This window comes from Oncorhynchus mykiss, chromosome 18 (assembly GCF_013265735.2).
Source record: "Oncorhynchus mykiss isolate Arlee chromosome 18, USDA_OmykA_1.1, whole genome shotgun sequence".
NCBI classification, from domain to species: Eukaryota; Metazoa; Chordata; class Actinopteri; order Salmoniformes; family Salmonidae; genus Oncorhynchus; species Oncorhynchus mykiss.
The window spans coordinates 71,342,561-71,358,340 of NC_048582.1; the positions used below are offsets into that span (position 1 = coordinate 71,342,561).

Below are 15,780 nucleotides of genomic sequence, written 5' to 3' on the forward strand. Positions count from 1 at the left end.
GGAGGAGAGGTGGATTTAGAAGAGGGGAGGATAGATGGAGGGGGAGGAGAGGTGGATTTAGAAGAGGGGGGGATAGATGGAGGGAGGACAGAGATGGATTTAGAAGAGGGGAGGATAGATGGAGGGAGGACAGAGATGGATTTAGAAGAGGGGAGGATAGATGGAGGGAGGACAGAGTTGGATTTAGAAGAGGGGAGGATAGGTGGAGGGGGAGGAGAGGTGGATTTAGAAGAGGGGAGGATAGATGAAGGGGGAGGAGAGGTGGATTTAGAAGAGGGAGGGAGGGAGGGAGGGAGGGAGGGAGGGAGGGAGGGAGGGAGGATGGATGGATGTATTTAGAAGACAGGTAAATTAATGTTCTAGACACAAAATAAGGATGTTAAGAAATAAAAAGCAGAAGGAGACAGGACATTAAACAATACTACATGTCTCTACATCCAAGATGCACGTTAAGTCAGGTGTGTATACTTACCTAAACACTCCAGGTGAGGTTGGGTAGACAGGTGTGTGTGTGTATACTTACCTATACCCTCCATGTCAGGTTGGGTAGACAGGTGTGTGTGTGTATACTTACCTATACACTCCATGTCAGGTTGGGTAGACAGGTGTGTGTGTGTATACGTACCTATACACTCTGGTTGGAAGCCATTCCAGGTCAGGTTGGGTAGACAGGTACGTGTTGTGGAGCCTTGTAGCAGGTAGCCCTTCCTACAGCTGAACAATACTGTACTGCTGATCTGTAGGGTGGAGACACACCTCAGGGTTAGAGACAGACACACACCTCAGGGTTAGAGACAGACACACACCTCAGGGTTAGAGACAGACACACACCTCAGGGTTAGAGACAGACACACACCTCAGGGTTAGAGACAGACACACACCTCAGGGTTAGAGACAGATACACACCTCAGGGTTAGAGACAGAGACACACCTCAGAGACAGATACACACCTCAGGGTTAGAGACAGACACACACCTCAGAGACAGATACACACCTCAGGGTAGAGACAGACACACACCTCAGGGACAGACACACACCTCAGGGTTAGAGACAGACACACACCTCAGGGTTAGAGACAGACACACACCTCAGGGTTAGAGACAGATACACACCTCAGGGACAGATACACACCTCAGGGTTAGAGAGAGATACACACCTCAGGGTTAGAGACAGACACACACCTCAGGGTTAGAGAGAGATACACACCTCAGGGTTAGAGACAGATACACACCTCGGGGTTAGAGACAGACACACACCTCAGGGACAGACACACACCTCAGGGTTAGAGACAGACACACACCTCAGGGACAGATACACACCTCAGGGTTAGAGACAGATACACACCTCAGGGTTAGAGACAGACACACACCTCAGGGACAGATACACACCTCAGGGTTAGAGACAGACACACACCTCAGGGTTAGAGACAGACACACATCTCAGGGTTAGAGACAGATACACACCTCAGGGTTAGAGACAGACACACACCTCAGGGACAGACACACACCTCAGGGTTAGAGACAGACACACACCTCAGGGTTAGAGACAGACACACACCTCCGGGTTAGAGACAGACACACACCTCAGGGTTAGAGACAGACACACACCTCAGGGTTAGAGACAGACACACACCTCAGGGTTAGAGACAGACACACACCTCAGGGTTAGAGACAGACACACACCTCAGGGTTAGAGACAGATACACACCTCGGGGTTAGAGACAGACACACACCTCAGGGACAGACACACACCTCAGGGTTAGAGACAGACACACACCTCAGGGACAGATACACACCTCAGGGTTAGAGACAGATACACACCTCAGGGTTAGAGACAGACACACACCTCAGGGACAGATACACACCTCAGGGTTAGAGACAGACACACACCTCAGGGTTAGAGACAGACACACATCTCAGGGTTAGAGACAGATACACACCTCAGGGTTAGAGACAGACACACACCTCAGGGACAGACACACACCTCAGGGTTAGAGACAGACACACACCTCAGGGTTAGAGACAGACACACACCTCCGGGTTAGAGACAGACACACACCTCAGGGTTAGAGACAGACACACACCTCAGGGTTAGAGACAGACACACACCTCAGGGTTAGAGACAGACACACACCTCAGGGTTAGAGACAGACACACACCTCAGGGTTAGAGACAGATACACACCTCGGGGTTAGAGACAGACACACACCTCAGGGACAGACACACACCTCAGGGTTAGAGACAGACACACACCTCAGGGACAGATACACACCTCAGGGTTAGAGACAGACACACACCTCAGGGACAGATACACACCTCAGGGTTAGAGACAGACACACACCTCAGGGTTAGAGACAGACACACATCTCAGGGTTAGAGACAGATACACACCTCAGGGTTAGAGACAGACACACACCTCAGGGACAGACACACACCTCAGGGTTAGAGACAGACACACACCTCAGGGTTAGAGACAGACACACACCTCCGGGTTAGAGACAGACACACACCTCAGGGTTAGAGACAGATACACACCTCAGAGACAGATACACACCTCAGGGTTAGAGACAGACACACACACACCATATTGTAACCTGGTAGCATGCTGTCCCACATCCCCACAGTATTGTAACCTGGTAGCATGCTGTCCCACATCCCCACAGTATTGTAACCTGGTAGCATGCTGTCCCACATCCCCACAGTATTGTAACCTGGTAGCATGCTGTCCCACATCTCCACAGTATTGTAACCTGGTAGCATGCTGTCCCACATCCCCACAGTATTGTAACCTGGTAACATGCTGTACCACATCCCCACAGTATTGTAACCTGGTAGCCTTGGGTGTTGTTCTGGTTTCCAAACAGGGGGGTTCCAGGATCTCCGCAGGTGGTGTGACTGGGATCTGAAACAGACACGTAATAATAACACTATAGAAATTACTACTTACATTTAGTGGTATCATGTAAACGCTTCATAATGCTGGAACCGAAAACACTCTAAAATACATTGTTCTGGTATGGGATGGCTTAGTGCCTGGTCTGAGTTGGTTACTGAGATCTAGTAGGACCCATTCTGAGTGCCTGGTCTGAGTTGGTTACTGAGATCTAGCAGAACCCATTCTGAGTGCCTGGTCTGAGTTGGTTACTGAGATCTAGTAGGACCCATTCTTAGTGCTTGGTCTGAGTTGGTTACTGAGATCTAGTAGGACCCATTCTGAGTGCTTGGTCTGAGTTGGTTACTGAGATCTAGTAGGACCCATTCTGAGTGCCTGGTCTGAGTTGGTTACTGATAGGACCCATTCTGAGTGCCTGGTCTGAGTTGGTTACTGAGATCTAGTAGAACCCATTCTGAGTGCCTGGTCTGAGTTGGTTACTGAGATCTAGTAGGACCCATTCTGAGTGCTTGGTCTGAGTTGGTTACTGAGATCTAGTAGGACCCATTCTGAGAGCCTGGTCTGAGTTGGTTACTGAGAGTTAGTTGGACACATTCTGACAGCCTGGTCTGAGTTAGTTACTGAGAGTTAGTTGGACCCATTCTGAGTGCCTGGTCTGAGTTGGTTACTGATAGGACCCATTCTGAGTACCTGGTCTAAGTTGGTTACTGACAGGACCCATTCTGAGTGCCTGGTCTGAGTTGGTTACTGATAGGACCCATTCTGAGTGCCTAGTCTGAGTTGGTTACTGAGAGTTAGTTGGACCCATTCTGACAGCCTGGTCTGAGTTGGTTACTGAGAGTTAGTTGGACCCATTCTGAGTGCCTGGTCTGAGTTGTTTACTGAGAGTTAGTTGGAACCATTCTGACAGCCTGGTCTGAGTTGGTTACTGAGAGTTAGTTGGACCCATTCTCAGTGCCTGGTCTGAGTTGTTTACTGAGAGTTAGTTGGACCCATTCTGAGCGCCTGGTCTGAAATGGTTACCGATAGGACCCATTTTTAGTGCCTAGTCTGAGTTGGTTACTGATAGGACCCGTTCTGAGGGCCTGGTCTGAGTTGGTTACTGATAGGACCCATTCTGAGTGCCTGGTCTGAGTTGGTTACTGAGAGTTAGTAGGACCCATTCTGAGTGCCTGGTCAGAGTTGGTTACTGAGATCTAGTAGGACCCATTCTGAGTGCTTGGTCTGAGTTGGTTACTAAGATCTAATAGGACCCATTCTGAGGGCTTGGTCTGAGTTGGTTACTGAGATCTAGTAGGACCCATTCTGAGTGCCTGGTCTGAGTTGGTTACTGATAGGACCCATTCTGAGTGCCTGGTCTGAGTTGGTTACTGAGATCTAGTAGAACCCATTCTGAGTGCCTGGTCTGAGTTGGTTACTGAGATCTAGTAGGACCCATTCTGAGTGCTTGGTCTGAGTTGGTTACTGAGATCTAGTAGGACCCATTCTGAGTGCTTGGTCTGAGTTGGTTACTGAGATCTAGTAGGACCCATTCTGAGTGCCTGGTCTGAGTTGGTTACTGATAGGACCCATTCTGAGTGCCTGGTCTGAGTTGGTTACTGAGAGTTAGTTGGACACATTCTGACAGCCTGGTCTGAGTTAGTTACTGAGAGTTAGTTGGACCCATTCTGAGTGCCTGGTCTGAGTTGGTTACTGATAGGACCCATTCTGAGTACCTGGTCTAAGTTGGTTACTGACAGGACCCATTCTGAGTGCCTGGTCTGAGTTGGTTACTGATAGGACCCATTCTGAGTGCCTGGTCTGAGTTGGTTACTGAGAGTTAGTTGGACCCATTCTGACAGCCTGGTCTGAGTTGGTTACTGAGAGTTAGTTGGACCCATTCTGAGTGCCTGGTCTGAGTTGTTTACTGAGAGTTAGTTGGACCCATTCTGACAGCCTGGTCTGAGTTGGTTACTGAGAGTTAGTTGGACCCATTCTCAGTGCCTGGTCTGAGTTGTTTACTGAGAGTTAGTTGGACCCATTCTGAGCGCCTGGTCTGAGTTGGTTACCGATAGGACCCATTTTTAGTGCCTAGTCTGAGTTGGTTACTGATAGGACCCATTCTGAGTGCCTGGTCTGAGTTGGTTACTGATAGGACACATTCTGAGTGCCTGGTCTGAGTTGGTAACTGAGATTTAGTAGGACCCATTCTGAGTGCCTGGTCTGAGTTGGCTACTGAGATCTAGTAGAACCCATTCTGAGTGCTTGGTCTGAGTTGGTTACTGAGATCTAGTAGGACCCATTCTGAGTGCTTGGTCTGAGTTGGTTACTGAGATCTAGTAGGACCCATTCTGAGTGCCTGGTCTGAGTTGGTTACTGATAGGACCCATTCTGAGTGCCTGGTCTGAGTTGGTTACTGAGATCTAGTAGGACCCATTCTGAGTGCCTGGTCTGAGTTGGTTACTGATAGGACCCATTCTGAGTACCTGGTCTAAGTTGGTTACTGACAGGACCCATTCTGAGTGCCTGGTCTGAGTTGGTTACTGATAGGACCCATTCTGAGTGCCTAGTCTGAGTTGGTTACTGAGAGTTAGTTGGACCCATTCTGACAGCCTGGTCTGAGTTGGTTACTGAGAGTTAGTTGGACCCATTCTGAGTGCCTGGTCTGAGTTGTTTACTGAGAGTTAGTTGGAACCATTCTGACAGCCTGGTCTGAGTTGGTTACTGAGAGTTAGTTGGACCCATTCTCAGTGCCTGGTCTGAGTTGTTTACTGAGAGTTAGTTGGACCCATTCTGAGCGCCTGGTCTGAGTTGGTTACCGATAGGACCCATTTTTAGTGCCTAGTCTGAGTTGGTTACTGATAGGACCCGTTCTGAGTGCCTGGTCTGAGTTGGTTACTGATAGGACCCATTCTGAGTGCCTGGTCTGAGTTGGTTACTGAGAGTTAGTAGGACCCATTCTGAGTGCCTGGTCAGAGTTGGTTACTGAGATCTAGTAGGACCCATTCTGAGTGCTTGGTCTGAGTTGGTTACTAAGATCTAGTAGGACCCATTCTGAGTGCTTGGTCTGAGTTGGTTACTGAGATCTAGTAGGACCCATTCTGAGTGCCTGGTCTGAGTTGGTTACTGATAGGACCCATTCTGAGTGCCTGGTCTGAGTTGGTTACTGAGATCTAGTAGAACCCATTCTGAGTGCCTGGTCTGAGTTGGTTACTGAGATCTAGTAGGACCCATTCTGAGTGCTTGGTCTGAGTTGGTTACTGAGATCTAGTAGGACCCATTCTGAGTGCTTGGTCTGAGTTGGTTACTGAGATCTAGTAGGACCCATTCTGAGTGCCTGGTCTGAGTTGGTTACTGATAGGACCCATTCTGAGTGCCTGGTCTGAGTTGGTTACTGAGAGTTAGTTGGACACATTCTGACAGCCTGGTCTGAGTTAGTTACTGAGAGTTAGTTGGACCCATTCTGAGTGCCTGGTCTGAGTTGGTTACTGATAGGACCCATTCTGAGTACCTGGTCTAAGTTGGTTACTGACAGGACCCATTCTGAGTGCCTGGTCTGAGTTGGTTACTGATAGGACCCATTCTGAGTGCCTGGTCTGAGTTGGTTACTGAGAGTTAGTTGGACCCATTCTGACAGCCTGGTCTGAGTTGGTTACTGAGAGTTAGTTGGACCCATTCTGAGTGCCTGGTCTGAGTTGTTTACTGAGAGTTAGTTGGACCCATTCTGACAGCCTGGTCTGAGTTGGTTACTGAGAGTTAGTTGGACCCATTCTCAGTGCCTGGTCTGAGTTGTTTACTGAGAGTTAGTTGGACCCATTCTGAGCGCCTGGTCTGAGTTGGTTACCGATAGGACCCATTTTTAGTGCCTAGTCTGAGTTGGTTACTGATAGGACCCATTCTGAGTGCCTGGTCTGAGTTGGTTACTGATAGGACACATTCTGAGTGCCTGGTCTGAGTTGGTAACTGAGATTTAGTAGGACCCATTCTGAGTGCCTGGTCTGAGTTGGCTACTGAGATCTAGTAGAACCCATTCTGAGTGCTTGGTCTGAGTTGGTTACTGAGATCTAGTAGGACCCATTCTGAGTGCTTGGTCTGAGTTGGTTACTGAGATCTAGTAGGACCCATTCTGAGTGCCTGGTCTGAGTTGGTTACTGATAGGACCCATTCTGAGTGCCTGGTCTGAGTTGGTTACTGAGATCTAGTAGGACCCATTCTGAGTGCCTGGTCTGAGTTGGTTACTGAGATCTAGTAGGACCCATTCTGAGTGCCTGGTCTGAGTTGGTTACTGAGATCTAGTAGGACCCATTCTGAGTGCTTGGTCTGAGTTGTTTACTGAGAGTTAGTTGGACCCATTCTGACAGCCTGGTCTGAGTTGGTTACTGATAGGACCCATTCTGAGTGCCTGGTCTGAGTTGGTTACTGAGAGTTAGTTGGACACATTCTGACAGCCTGGTCTGAGTTAGTTACTGAGAGTTAGTTGGACCCATTCTGAGTGCCTGGTCTGAGTTGGTTACTGATAGGACCCATTCTGAGTACCTGGTCTAAGTTGGTTACTGACAGGACCCATTCTGAGTGCCTGGTCTGAGTTGGTTACTGATAGGACCCATTCTGAGTGCCTGGTCTGAGTTGGTTACTGAGAGTTAGTTGGACCCATTCTGACAGCCTGGTCTGAGTTGGTTACTGAGAGTTAGTTGGACCCATTCTGAGTGCCTGGTCTGAGTTGTTTACTGAGAGTTAGTTGGACCCATTCTGACAGCCTGGTCTGAGTTGGTTACTGAGAGTTAGTTGGACACATTCTGACAGCCTGGTCTGAGTTGTTTACTGAGAGTTAGTTGGACCCATTCTGAGCGCCTGGTCTGAGTTGGTTACCGATAGGACCCATTTTTAGTGCCTAGTCTGAGTTGGTTACTGATAGGACCCATTCTGAGTGCCTGGTCTGAGTTGGTTACTGATAGGACGCATTCTGAGTGCCTGGTCTGAGTTGGTTACTGAGATTTAGTAGGACCCATTCTGAGTGCCTGGTCTGAGTTGGTTACTGAGATCTAGTAGAACCCATTCTGAGTGCTTGGTCTGAGTTGGTTACTGAGATCTAGTAGGACCCATTCTGAGTGCTTGGTCTGAGTTGGTTACTGAGATCTAGTAGGACCCATTCTGAGTGCCTGGTCTGAGTTGGTTACTGATAGGACCCATTCTGAGTGCCTGGTCTGAGTTGGTTACTGAGATCTAGTAGGACCCATTCTGAGTGCCTGGTCTGAGTTGGTTACTGAGATCTAGTAGGACCCATTCTGAGTGCCTGGTCTGAGTTGGTTACTGAGATCTAGTAGGACCCATTCTGAGTGCTTGGTCTGAGTTGTTTACTGAGAGTTAGTTGGACCCATTCTGACAGCCTGGTCTGAGTTGGTTACTGATAGGACCCATTCTGAGTGCCTGGTCTGAGTTGGTTACTGAGAGTTAGTTGGACACATTCTGACAGCCTGGTCTGAGTTAGTTACTGAGAGTTAGTTGGACCCATTCTGAGTGCCTGGTCTGAGTTGGTTACTGATAGGACCCATTCTGAGTACCTGGTCTAAGTTGGTTACTGACAGGACCCATTCTGAGTGCCTGGTCTGAGTTGGTTACTGAGATCTAGTAGGACCCATTCTGAGTGCCTGGTCTGAGTTGGTTACTGAGATCTAGTAGGACCCATTCTGAGTGCCTGGTCTGAGTTGGTTACTGAGATCTAGTAGGACCCATTCTGAGTGCTTGGTCTGAGTTGTTTACTGAGAGTTAGTTGGACCCATTCTGACAGCCTGGTCTGAGTTGGTTACTGATAGGACCCATTCTGAGTGCCTGGTCTGAGTTGGTTACTGAGAGTTAGTTGGACACATTCTGACAGCCTGGTCTGAGTTAGTTACTGAGAGTTAGTTGGACCCATTCTGAGTGCCTGGTCTGAGTTGGTTACTGATAGGACCCATTCTGAGTACCTGGTCTAAGTTGGTTACTGACAGGACCCATTCTGAGTGCCTGGTCTGAGTTGGTTACTGATAGGACCCATTCTGAGTGCCTGGTCTGAGTTGGTTACTGAGAGTTAGTTGGACCCATTCTGACAGCCTGGTCTGAGTTGGTTACTGAGAGTTAGTTGGACCCATTCTGAGTGCCTGGTCTGAGTTGTTTACTGAGAGTTAGTTGGACCCATTCTGACAGCCTGGTCTGAGTTGGTTACTGAGAGTTAGTTGGACCCATTCTCAGTGCCTGGTCTGAGTTGTTTACTGAGAGTTAGTTGGACCCATTCTGAGCGCCTGGTCTGAGTTGGTTACCGATAGGACCCATTTTTAGTGCCTAGTCTGAGTTGGTTACTGATAGGACCCATTCTGAGTGCCTGGTCTGAGTTGGTTACTGATAGGACACATTCTGAGTGCCTGGTCTGAGTTGGTAACTGAGATTTAGTAGGACCCATTCTGAGTGCCTGGTCTGAGTTGGCTACTGAGATCTAGTAGAACCCATTCTGAGTGCTTGGTCTGAGTTGGTTACTGAGATCTAGTAGGACCCATTCTGAGTGCTTGGTCTGAGTTGGTTACTGAGATCTAGTAGGACCCATTCTGAGTGCCTGGTCTGAGTTGGTTACTGATAGGACCCATTCTGAGTGCCTGGTCTGAGTTGGTTACTGAGATCTAGTAGGACCCATTCTGAGTGCCTGGTCTGAATTGGTTACTGAGATCTAGTAGGACCCATTCTGAGTGCCTGGTCTGAGTTGGTTACTGAGATCTAGTAGGACCCATTCTGAGTGCTTGGTCTGAGTTGTTTACTGAGAGTTAGTTGGACCCATTCTGACAGCCTGGTCTGAGTTGGTTACTGATAGGACCCATTCTGAGTGCCTGGTCTGAGTTGGTTACTGAGAGTTAGTTGGACACATTCTGACAGCCTGGTCTGAGTTAGTTACTGAGAGTTAGTTGGACCCATTCTGAGTGCCTGGTCTGAGTTGGTTACTGATAGGACCCATTCTGAGTACCTGGTCTAAGTTGGTTACTGACAGGACCCATTCTGAGTGCCTGGTCTGAGTTGGTTACTGATAGGACCCATTCTGAGTGCCTGGTCTGAGTTGGTTACTGAGAGTTAGTTGGACCCATTCTGACAGCCTGGTCTGAGTTGGTTACTGAGAGTTAGTTGGACCCATTCTGAGTGCCTGGTCTGAGTTGTTTACTGAGAGTTAGTTGGACCCATTCTGACAGCCTAGTCTGAGTTGGTTACTGAGAGTTAGTTGGACACATTCTGACAGCCTGGTCTGAGTTGTTTACTGAGAGTTAGTTGGACCCATTCTGAGCGCCTGGTCTGAGTTGGTTACCGATAGGACCCATTTTTAGTGCCTAGTCTGAGTTGGTTACTGATAGGACCCATTCTGAGTGCCTGGTCTGAGTTGGTTACTGATAGGACGCATTCTGAGTGCCTGGTCTGAGTTGGTTACTGAGATTTAGTAGGACCCATTCTGAGTGCCTGGTCTGAGTTGGTTACTGAGATCTAGTAGAACCCATTCTGAGTGCTTGGTCTGAGTTGGTTACTGAGATCTAGTAGGACCCATTCTGAGTGCTTGGTCTGAGTTGGTTACTGAGATCTAGTAGGACCCATTCTGAGTGCCTGGTCTGAGTTGGTTACTGATAGGACCCATTCTGAGTGCCTGGTCTGAGTTGGTTACTGAGATCTAGTAGGACCCATTCTGAGTGCCTGGTCTGAGTTGGTTACTGAGATCTAGTAGGACCCATTCTGAGTGCCTGGTCTGAGTTGGTTACTGAGATCTAGTAGGACCCATTCTGAGTGCTTGGTCTGAGTTGTTTACTGAGAGTTAGTTGGACCCATTCTGACAGCCTGGTCTGAGTTGGTTACTGAGAGTTAGTTGGACCCATTCTCAGTGCCTGGTCTGAGTTGTTTACTGAGAGTTAGTTGGACCCATTCTGAGCGCCTGGTCTGAGTTGGTTACCGATAGGACCCATTTTTAGTGCCTAGTCTGAGTTGGTTACTGATAGGACCCGTTCTGAGTGCCTGGTCTGAGTTGGTTACTGATAGGACCCATTCTGAGTGCCTGGTCTGAGTTGGTTACTGAGAGTTAGTAGGACCCATTCTGAGTGCCTGGTCTGAGTTGGTTACTGAGATCTAGTAGGACCCATTCTGAGTGCTTGGTCTGAGTTGGTTACTAAGATCTAGTAGGACCCATTCTGAGTGCTTGGTCTGAGTTGGTTACTGAGTTCTAGTAGGACCCATTCTGAGTGCCTGGTCTGAGTTGGTTACTGATAGGACCCATTCTGAGTGCCTGGTCTGAGTTGGTTACTGAGATCTAGTAGAACCCATTCTGAGTGCCTGGTCTGAGTTGGTTACTGAGATCTAGTAGGACCCATTCTGAGTGCTTGGTCTGAGTTGGTTACTGAGATCTAGTAGGACCCATTCTGATTGCTTGGTCTGAGTTGGTTACTGAGATCTAGTAGGACCCATTCTGAGTGCCTGGTCTGATTTGGTTACTGATAGGACCCATTCTGAGTGCCTGGTCTGAGTTGGTTACTGAGAGTTAGTTGGACCCATTCTGAGTGCCTGGTCTGAGTTGGTTACTGATAGGACCCTTTCTGAGTACCTGGTCTAAGTTGGTTACTGACAGGACCCATTCTGAGTGCCTGGTCTGAGTTGGTTACTGATAGGACCCATTCTGAGTGCCTGGTCTGAGTTGGTTACTGAGAGTTAGTTGGACCCATTCTGACAGCCTGGTCTGAGTTGGTTACTGAGAGTTAGTTGGACAAATTTCTGAGTGCCTGGTCTGAGTTGCTTACTGAGAGTTAGTTGGACCCATTCTGAGTGCCTGGTCTGAGTTGGTTACTGAGAGTTAGTTGGACCCATTCTCAGTGCCTGGTCTGAGTTGTTTACTGAGAGTTAGTTGGACCCATTCTGAGCGCCTGGTCTGAGTTGGTTACCGATAGGACCCATTTTTAGTGCCTAGTCTGAGTTGGTTACTGATAGGACCCATTCTGAGTGCCTGGTCTGAGTTGGTTACTGATAGGACCCATTCTGAGTGCCTGGTCTGAGTTGGTTACTGAGATTTAGTAGGACCCATTCTGAGTGCCTGGTCTGAGTTGGTTACTGAGATCTAGTAGAACCCATTCTGAGTGCTTGGTCTGAGTTGGTTACTGAGATCTAGTAGGACCCATTCTGAGTGATTGGTCTGAGTTGGTTACTGAGATCTAGTAGGACCCATTCTGAGTGCCTGGTCTGAGTTGGTTACTGATAGGACCCATTCTGAGTGCCTGGTCTGAGTTGGTTACTGAGATCTAGTAGGACCCATTCTGAGTGCCTGGTCTGAGTTGGTTACTCAGATCTAGTAGGACCCATTCTGAGTGCCTGGTCTGAGTTGGTTACTGAGATCTAGTAGGACCCATTCTGAGTGCTTGGTCTGAGTTGGTTACTGAGAGTTAGTTGGACCCATTCTGAGCGCCTGGTCTGAGTTGGTTACTGATAGGACCCATTTTTAGTGCCTGGTCTGAGTTGGTTACTGATAGGACCCATTCTGAGTGCCTGGTCTGAGTTGGTTACAGATAGGACCCATTCTGAGTGCCTGGTCTGAGTTGGTTACTGAGAGTTAGTAGGACCCATTCTGAGTGCCTGGTCTGAGTTGGTTACTGATAGGACCCATTCTGAGTGCCTGGTCTGAGTTGGTTACTGAGAGTTAGTTGGACCCATTCTGACAGCCTGGTCTGAGTTGGTTACTGAGAGTTATTTGGACCCATTCTGAGTGACTGGTCTGAGTTGGCTACTGAGATCTAGTAGGACCCATTCTTAGTGCCTGGACTGAGTTGGTTACTGATAGGACCCATTCTGACAGCCTGGTCTGAGTTGGTTACTGAGAGTTAGTAGGACCCATTCTGAGTGCCTGGTCTGAGTTGGTTACTAAGAGTTAGTAGGACCCATTCTGAGTGCCTGGTCTGAGTTGGTTACTGAGAGTTAGTTGGACCCATTCTAAGTGCCTGGTCTGAGTTGGTTACTGAGAGGTAGTTGGACCCATCCTGAGTGCCTGGCCTGAGTTGGTTACTGATAGGACCCATTCTGAGCGCCTGGTCTGAGTTGGTTACTGATAGGACCCATTCTGAGTGCCTGGTCTGAGTTGGTTACTGAGAGTTAGTTGGACCCATTCTGACAGCCTGGTCTGAGTTGGTTACTGATAGGACCCATTCTGACAGCCTGGTCTGAGTTGGTTACTGATAGGACCCATTCTGGGTGCCTGGTCTGAGTTGGTTAATGATAGGACCCATTCTGAGTGCCTGGTCTAAGTTGGTTACTGACAGGACCCATTCTGAGTGCCTGGTCTGAGTTGGTTACTGATAGGACCCATTCTGAGTGCCTGGTCTGAGTTGGTTACTGAGAGTTAGTGGGACACATTCTGACAGCCTGGTCTGAGTTAGTTACTGAGAGTTATTTGGATCCATCCTGAGTGCCTGGTCTGAGTTGGTTACTGATAGGACCCATTCAGAGTACCTGGTCTAAGTTGGTTACTGACAGGACCCATTCTGAGTGCCTGGTCTGAGTTGGTTACTGATAGGACCCATTCTGAGTGCCTGGTCTGAGTTGGTTACTGAGAGTTAGTTGGACCCATTCTGACAGCCTGGTCTGAGTTGGTTACTGAGAGTTAGTTGGACCCATTCTGAGTGCCTGGTCTGAGTTGTTTACTGAGAGTTAGTTGGACCCATTCTGACAGCCTGGTCTGAGTTGGTTACTGAGAGTTAGTTGGACCCATTCTCAGTGCCTGGTCTGAGTTGGTTACTGAGATTTAGTTGGACCCATTCTGAGCGCCTGGTCTGAGTTGGTTACCGATAGGACCCATTTTTACTGCCTAGTCTGAGTTGGTTACTGATAGGACCCATTCTGAATGCCTGTTCTGAGTTGGTTACTGATAGGACCCATTCTGAGTGCCTGGTCTGAGTTGGTTACTGAGATCTAGTAGGACCCATTCTGAGTGCTTGGTCTGAGTTGGTTACTGAGATCTAGTGGGACCCATTCCGAGTGCCTGGTCTGAGTTGGTTACTGAGATCTAGTAGGACCCATTCTGAGTGCCTGGTCTGAGTTGGTTACTGAGATCTAGTAGGACCCATTCTGAGTGCCTGGTCTGAGTTGGTTACTGAGATCTAGTAGGACCCATTCTGAGTGCCTGGTCTGAGTTGGTTACTGAGAGTTAGTAGGACCCATTCTGAGTGCTTGGTCTGAGTTGGTTACTGAGAGTTAGTTGGACCCATTCTGAGTGCCTGGTCTGTGTTGGTTACTGATAGGACCCATTCTGAGTGCCTGGTCTGAGTTGGTTACTGATAGGACCCATTCTGAGTGCCTGGTCTGAGTTGGTTACTGAGAGTTAGTTGGACACATTCTGACAGCCTGGTCTGAGTTAGTTACTGAGAGTTAGTTGGACCCATTCTGAGTGCCTGGTCTGAGTTGGTTACTGATAGGACCCATTCTGAGTACCTGGTCTAAGTTGGTTACTGACAGGACCCATTCTGAGTGCCTGGTCTGAGTTGGTTACTGATAGGACCCATTCTGAGTGCCTGGTCTGAGTTGGTTACTGAGAGTTAGTTGGACCCATTCTGACAGCCTGGTCTGAGTTGGTTACTGAGAGTTAGTTGGACCCATTCTGAGTGCCTGGTCTGAGTTGTTTACTGAGAGTTAGTTGGACCCATTCTGACAGCCTGGTCTGAGTTGGTTACTGAGAGTTAGTTGGACCCATTCTCAGTGCCTGGTCTGAGTTGTTTACTGAGAGTAAGTTGGACCCATTCTGAGTGCCTGGTCTGAGTTGGTTACCGATAGGACCCATTTTTAGTGCCTGGTCTGAGTTGGTTACTGATAGGACCCATTCTGAGTGCCTGGTCTGAGTTGGTTACAGATAGGACCCATTCTGAGTGCCTGGTCTGAGTTGGTTACTGAGGGTTAGTTGGACCCATTCTGAATGCCTGGTCTGAGTTGGTTACTGATAGGACCCATTCTGAGTGCCTGGTCTGAGTTGGTTACTGAGGGTTAGTTGGACCCATTCTGACAGCCTGGTCTGAATTGGTTACTGAGAGTTATTTGGACCCATTCTAAGTGACTGGTCTGAGTTGGTTACTGAGAGTTAGTAGGACCCATTCTGAATGCCTGGTCTGAGTTGGTTACTGATAGGACCCATTCTGAGTGCCTGGTCTGAGTTGGTTACTGAGGGTTAGTTGGACCCATTCTGACAGCCTGGTCTGAATTGGTTACTGAGAGTTATTTGGACCCATTCTAAGTGACTGGTCTGAGTTGGTTACTGAGATCTAGTAGGACCCATTCTTAGTGCCTGGACTGAGTTGGTTACTGATAGGACCCATTCTGACAGCCTGGTCTGAGTTGGTTACTTAGAGTTAGTAGGACCCATTCTGAGTGCCTGGTCTGAGTTGGTTACTTAGAGTTAGTAGGACCCATTCTGAGTGCCTGGTCTGAGTTGGTTACTAAGAGTTAGTAGGACCCATTCTGAGTGCCTGGTCTGAGTTGGTTACTGAGAGTTAGTTGGACCCATTCTAAGTGCCTGGTCTGAGTTGGTTACTGAGAGGTAGTTGGACCCATCCTGAGTGCCTGGCCTGAGTTGGTTACTGATAGGACCCATTCTGAGCGCCTGGTCTGAGTTGGTTACTGATAGGACCCATTCTGAGTGCCTGGTCTGAGTTGGTTACTGAGAGTTAGTTGGACCCATTCTGACAGCCTGGTCTGAGTTGGTTACTGATAGGACCCATTCTGACAGCCTGGTCTGAGTTGGTTACTGATAGGACACATTCTGAGTGCCTGATCTGAGTTCGTTACTGATAGGACCCGTTCTGAGTGCCTGGTCTGAGTTAGTTACTGAGAGTTAGTTGGACCCATTCTGAGTGCCTGGTCTGAGTTGGTTACTGAGAGTTAGTTGGA

The 15,780-nt window shown here is 48.6% G+C and overlaps 1 protein-coding gene across 1 annotated transcript in view; it reads right to left on the reverse strand.

Moving 5' to 3' along the window:
• LOC110518582 (CUB and sushi domain-containing protein 2-like) overlaps positions 1–15,780 on the reverse strand; it is a 458,013-nt gene that overhangs the window by 21,032 nt on the left and 421,201 nt on the right. Inside the window, exons 51-52 of the mRNA XM_036953653.1 lie at positions 2,828–2,901; positions 626–737 (exon numbers count right to left, since the gene is read on the reverse strand). Coding sequence (XP_036809548.1) covers positions 626–737; positions 2,828–2,901 — 186 coding nt within the window. The remainder of the gene's footprint in view (positions 1–625; positions 738–2,827; positions 2,902–15,780) is intronic.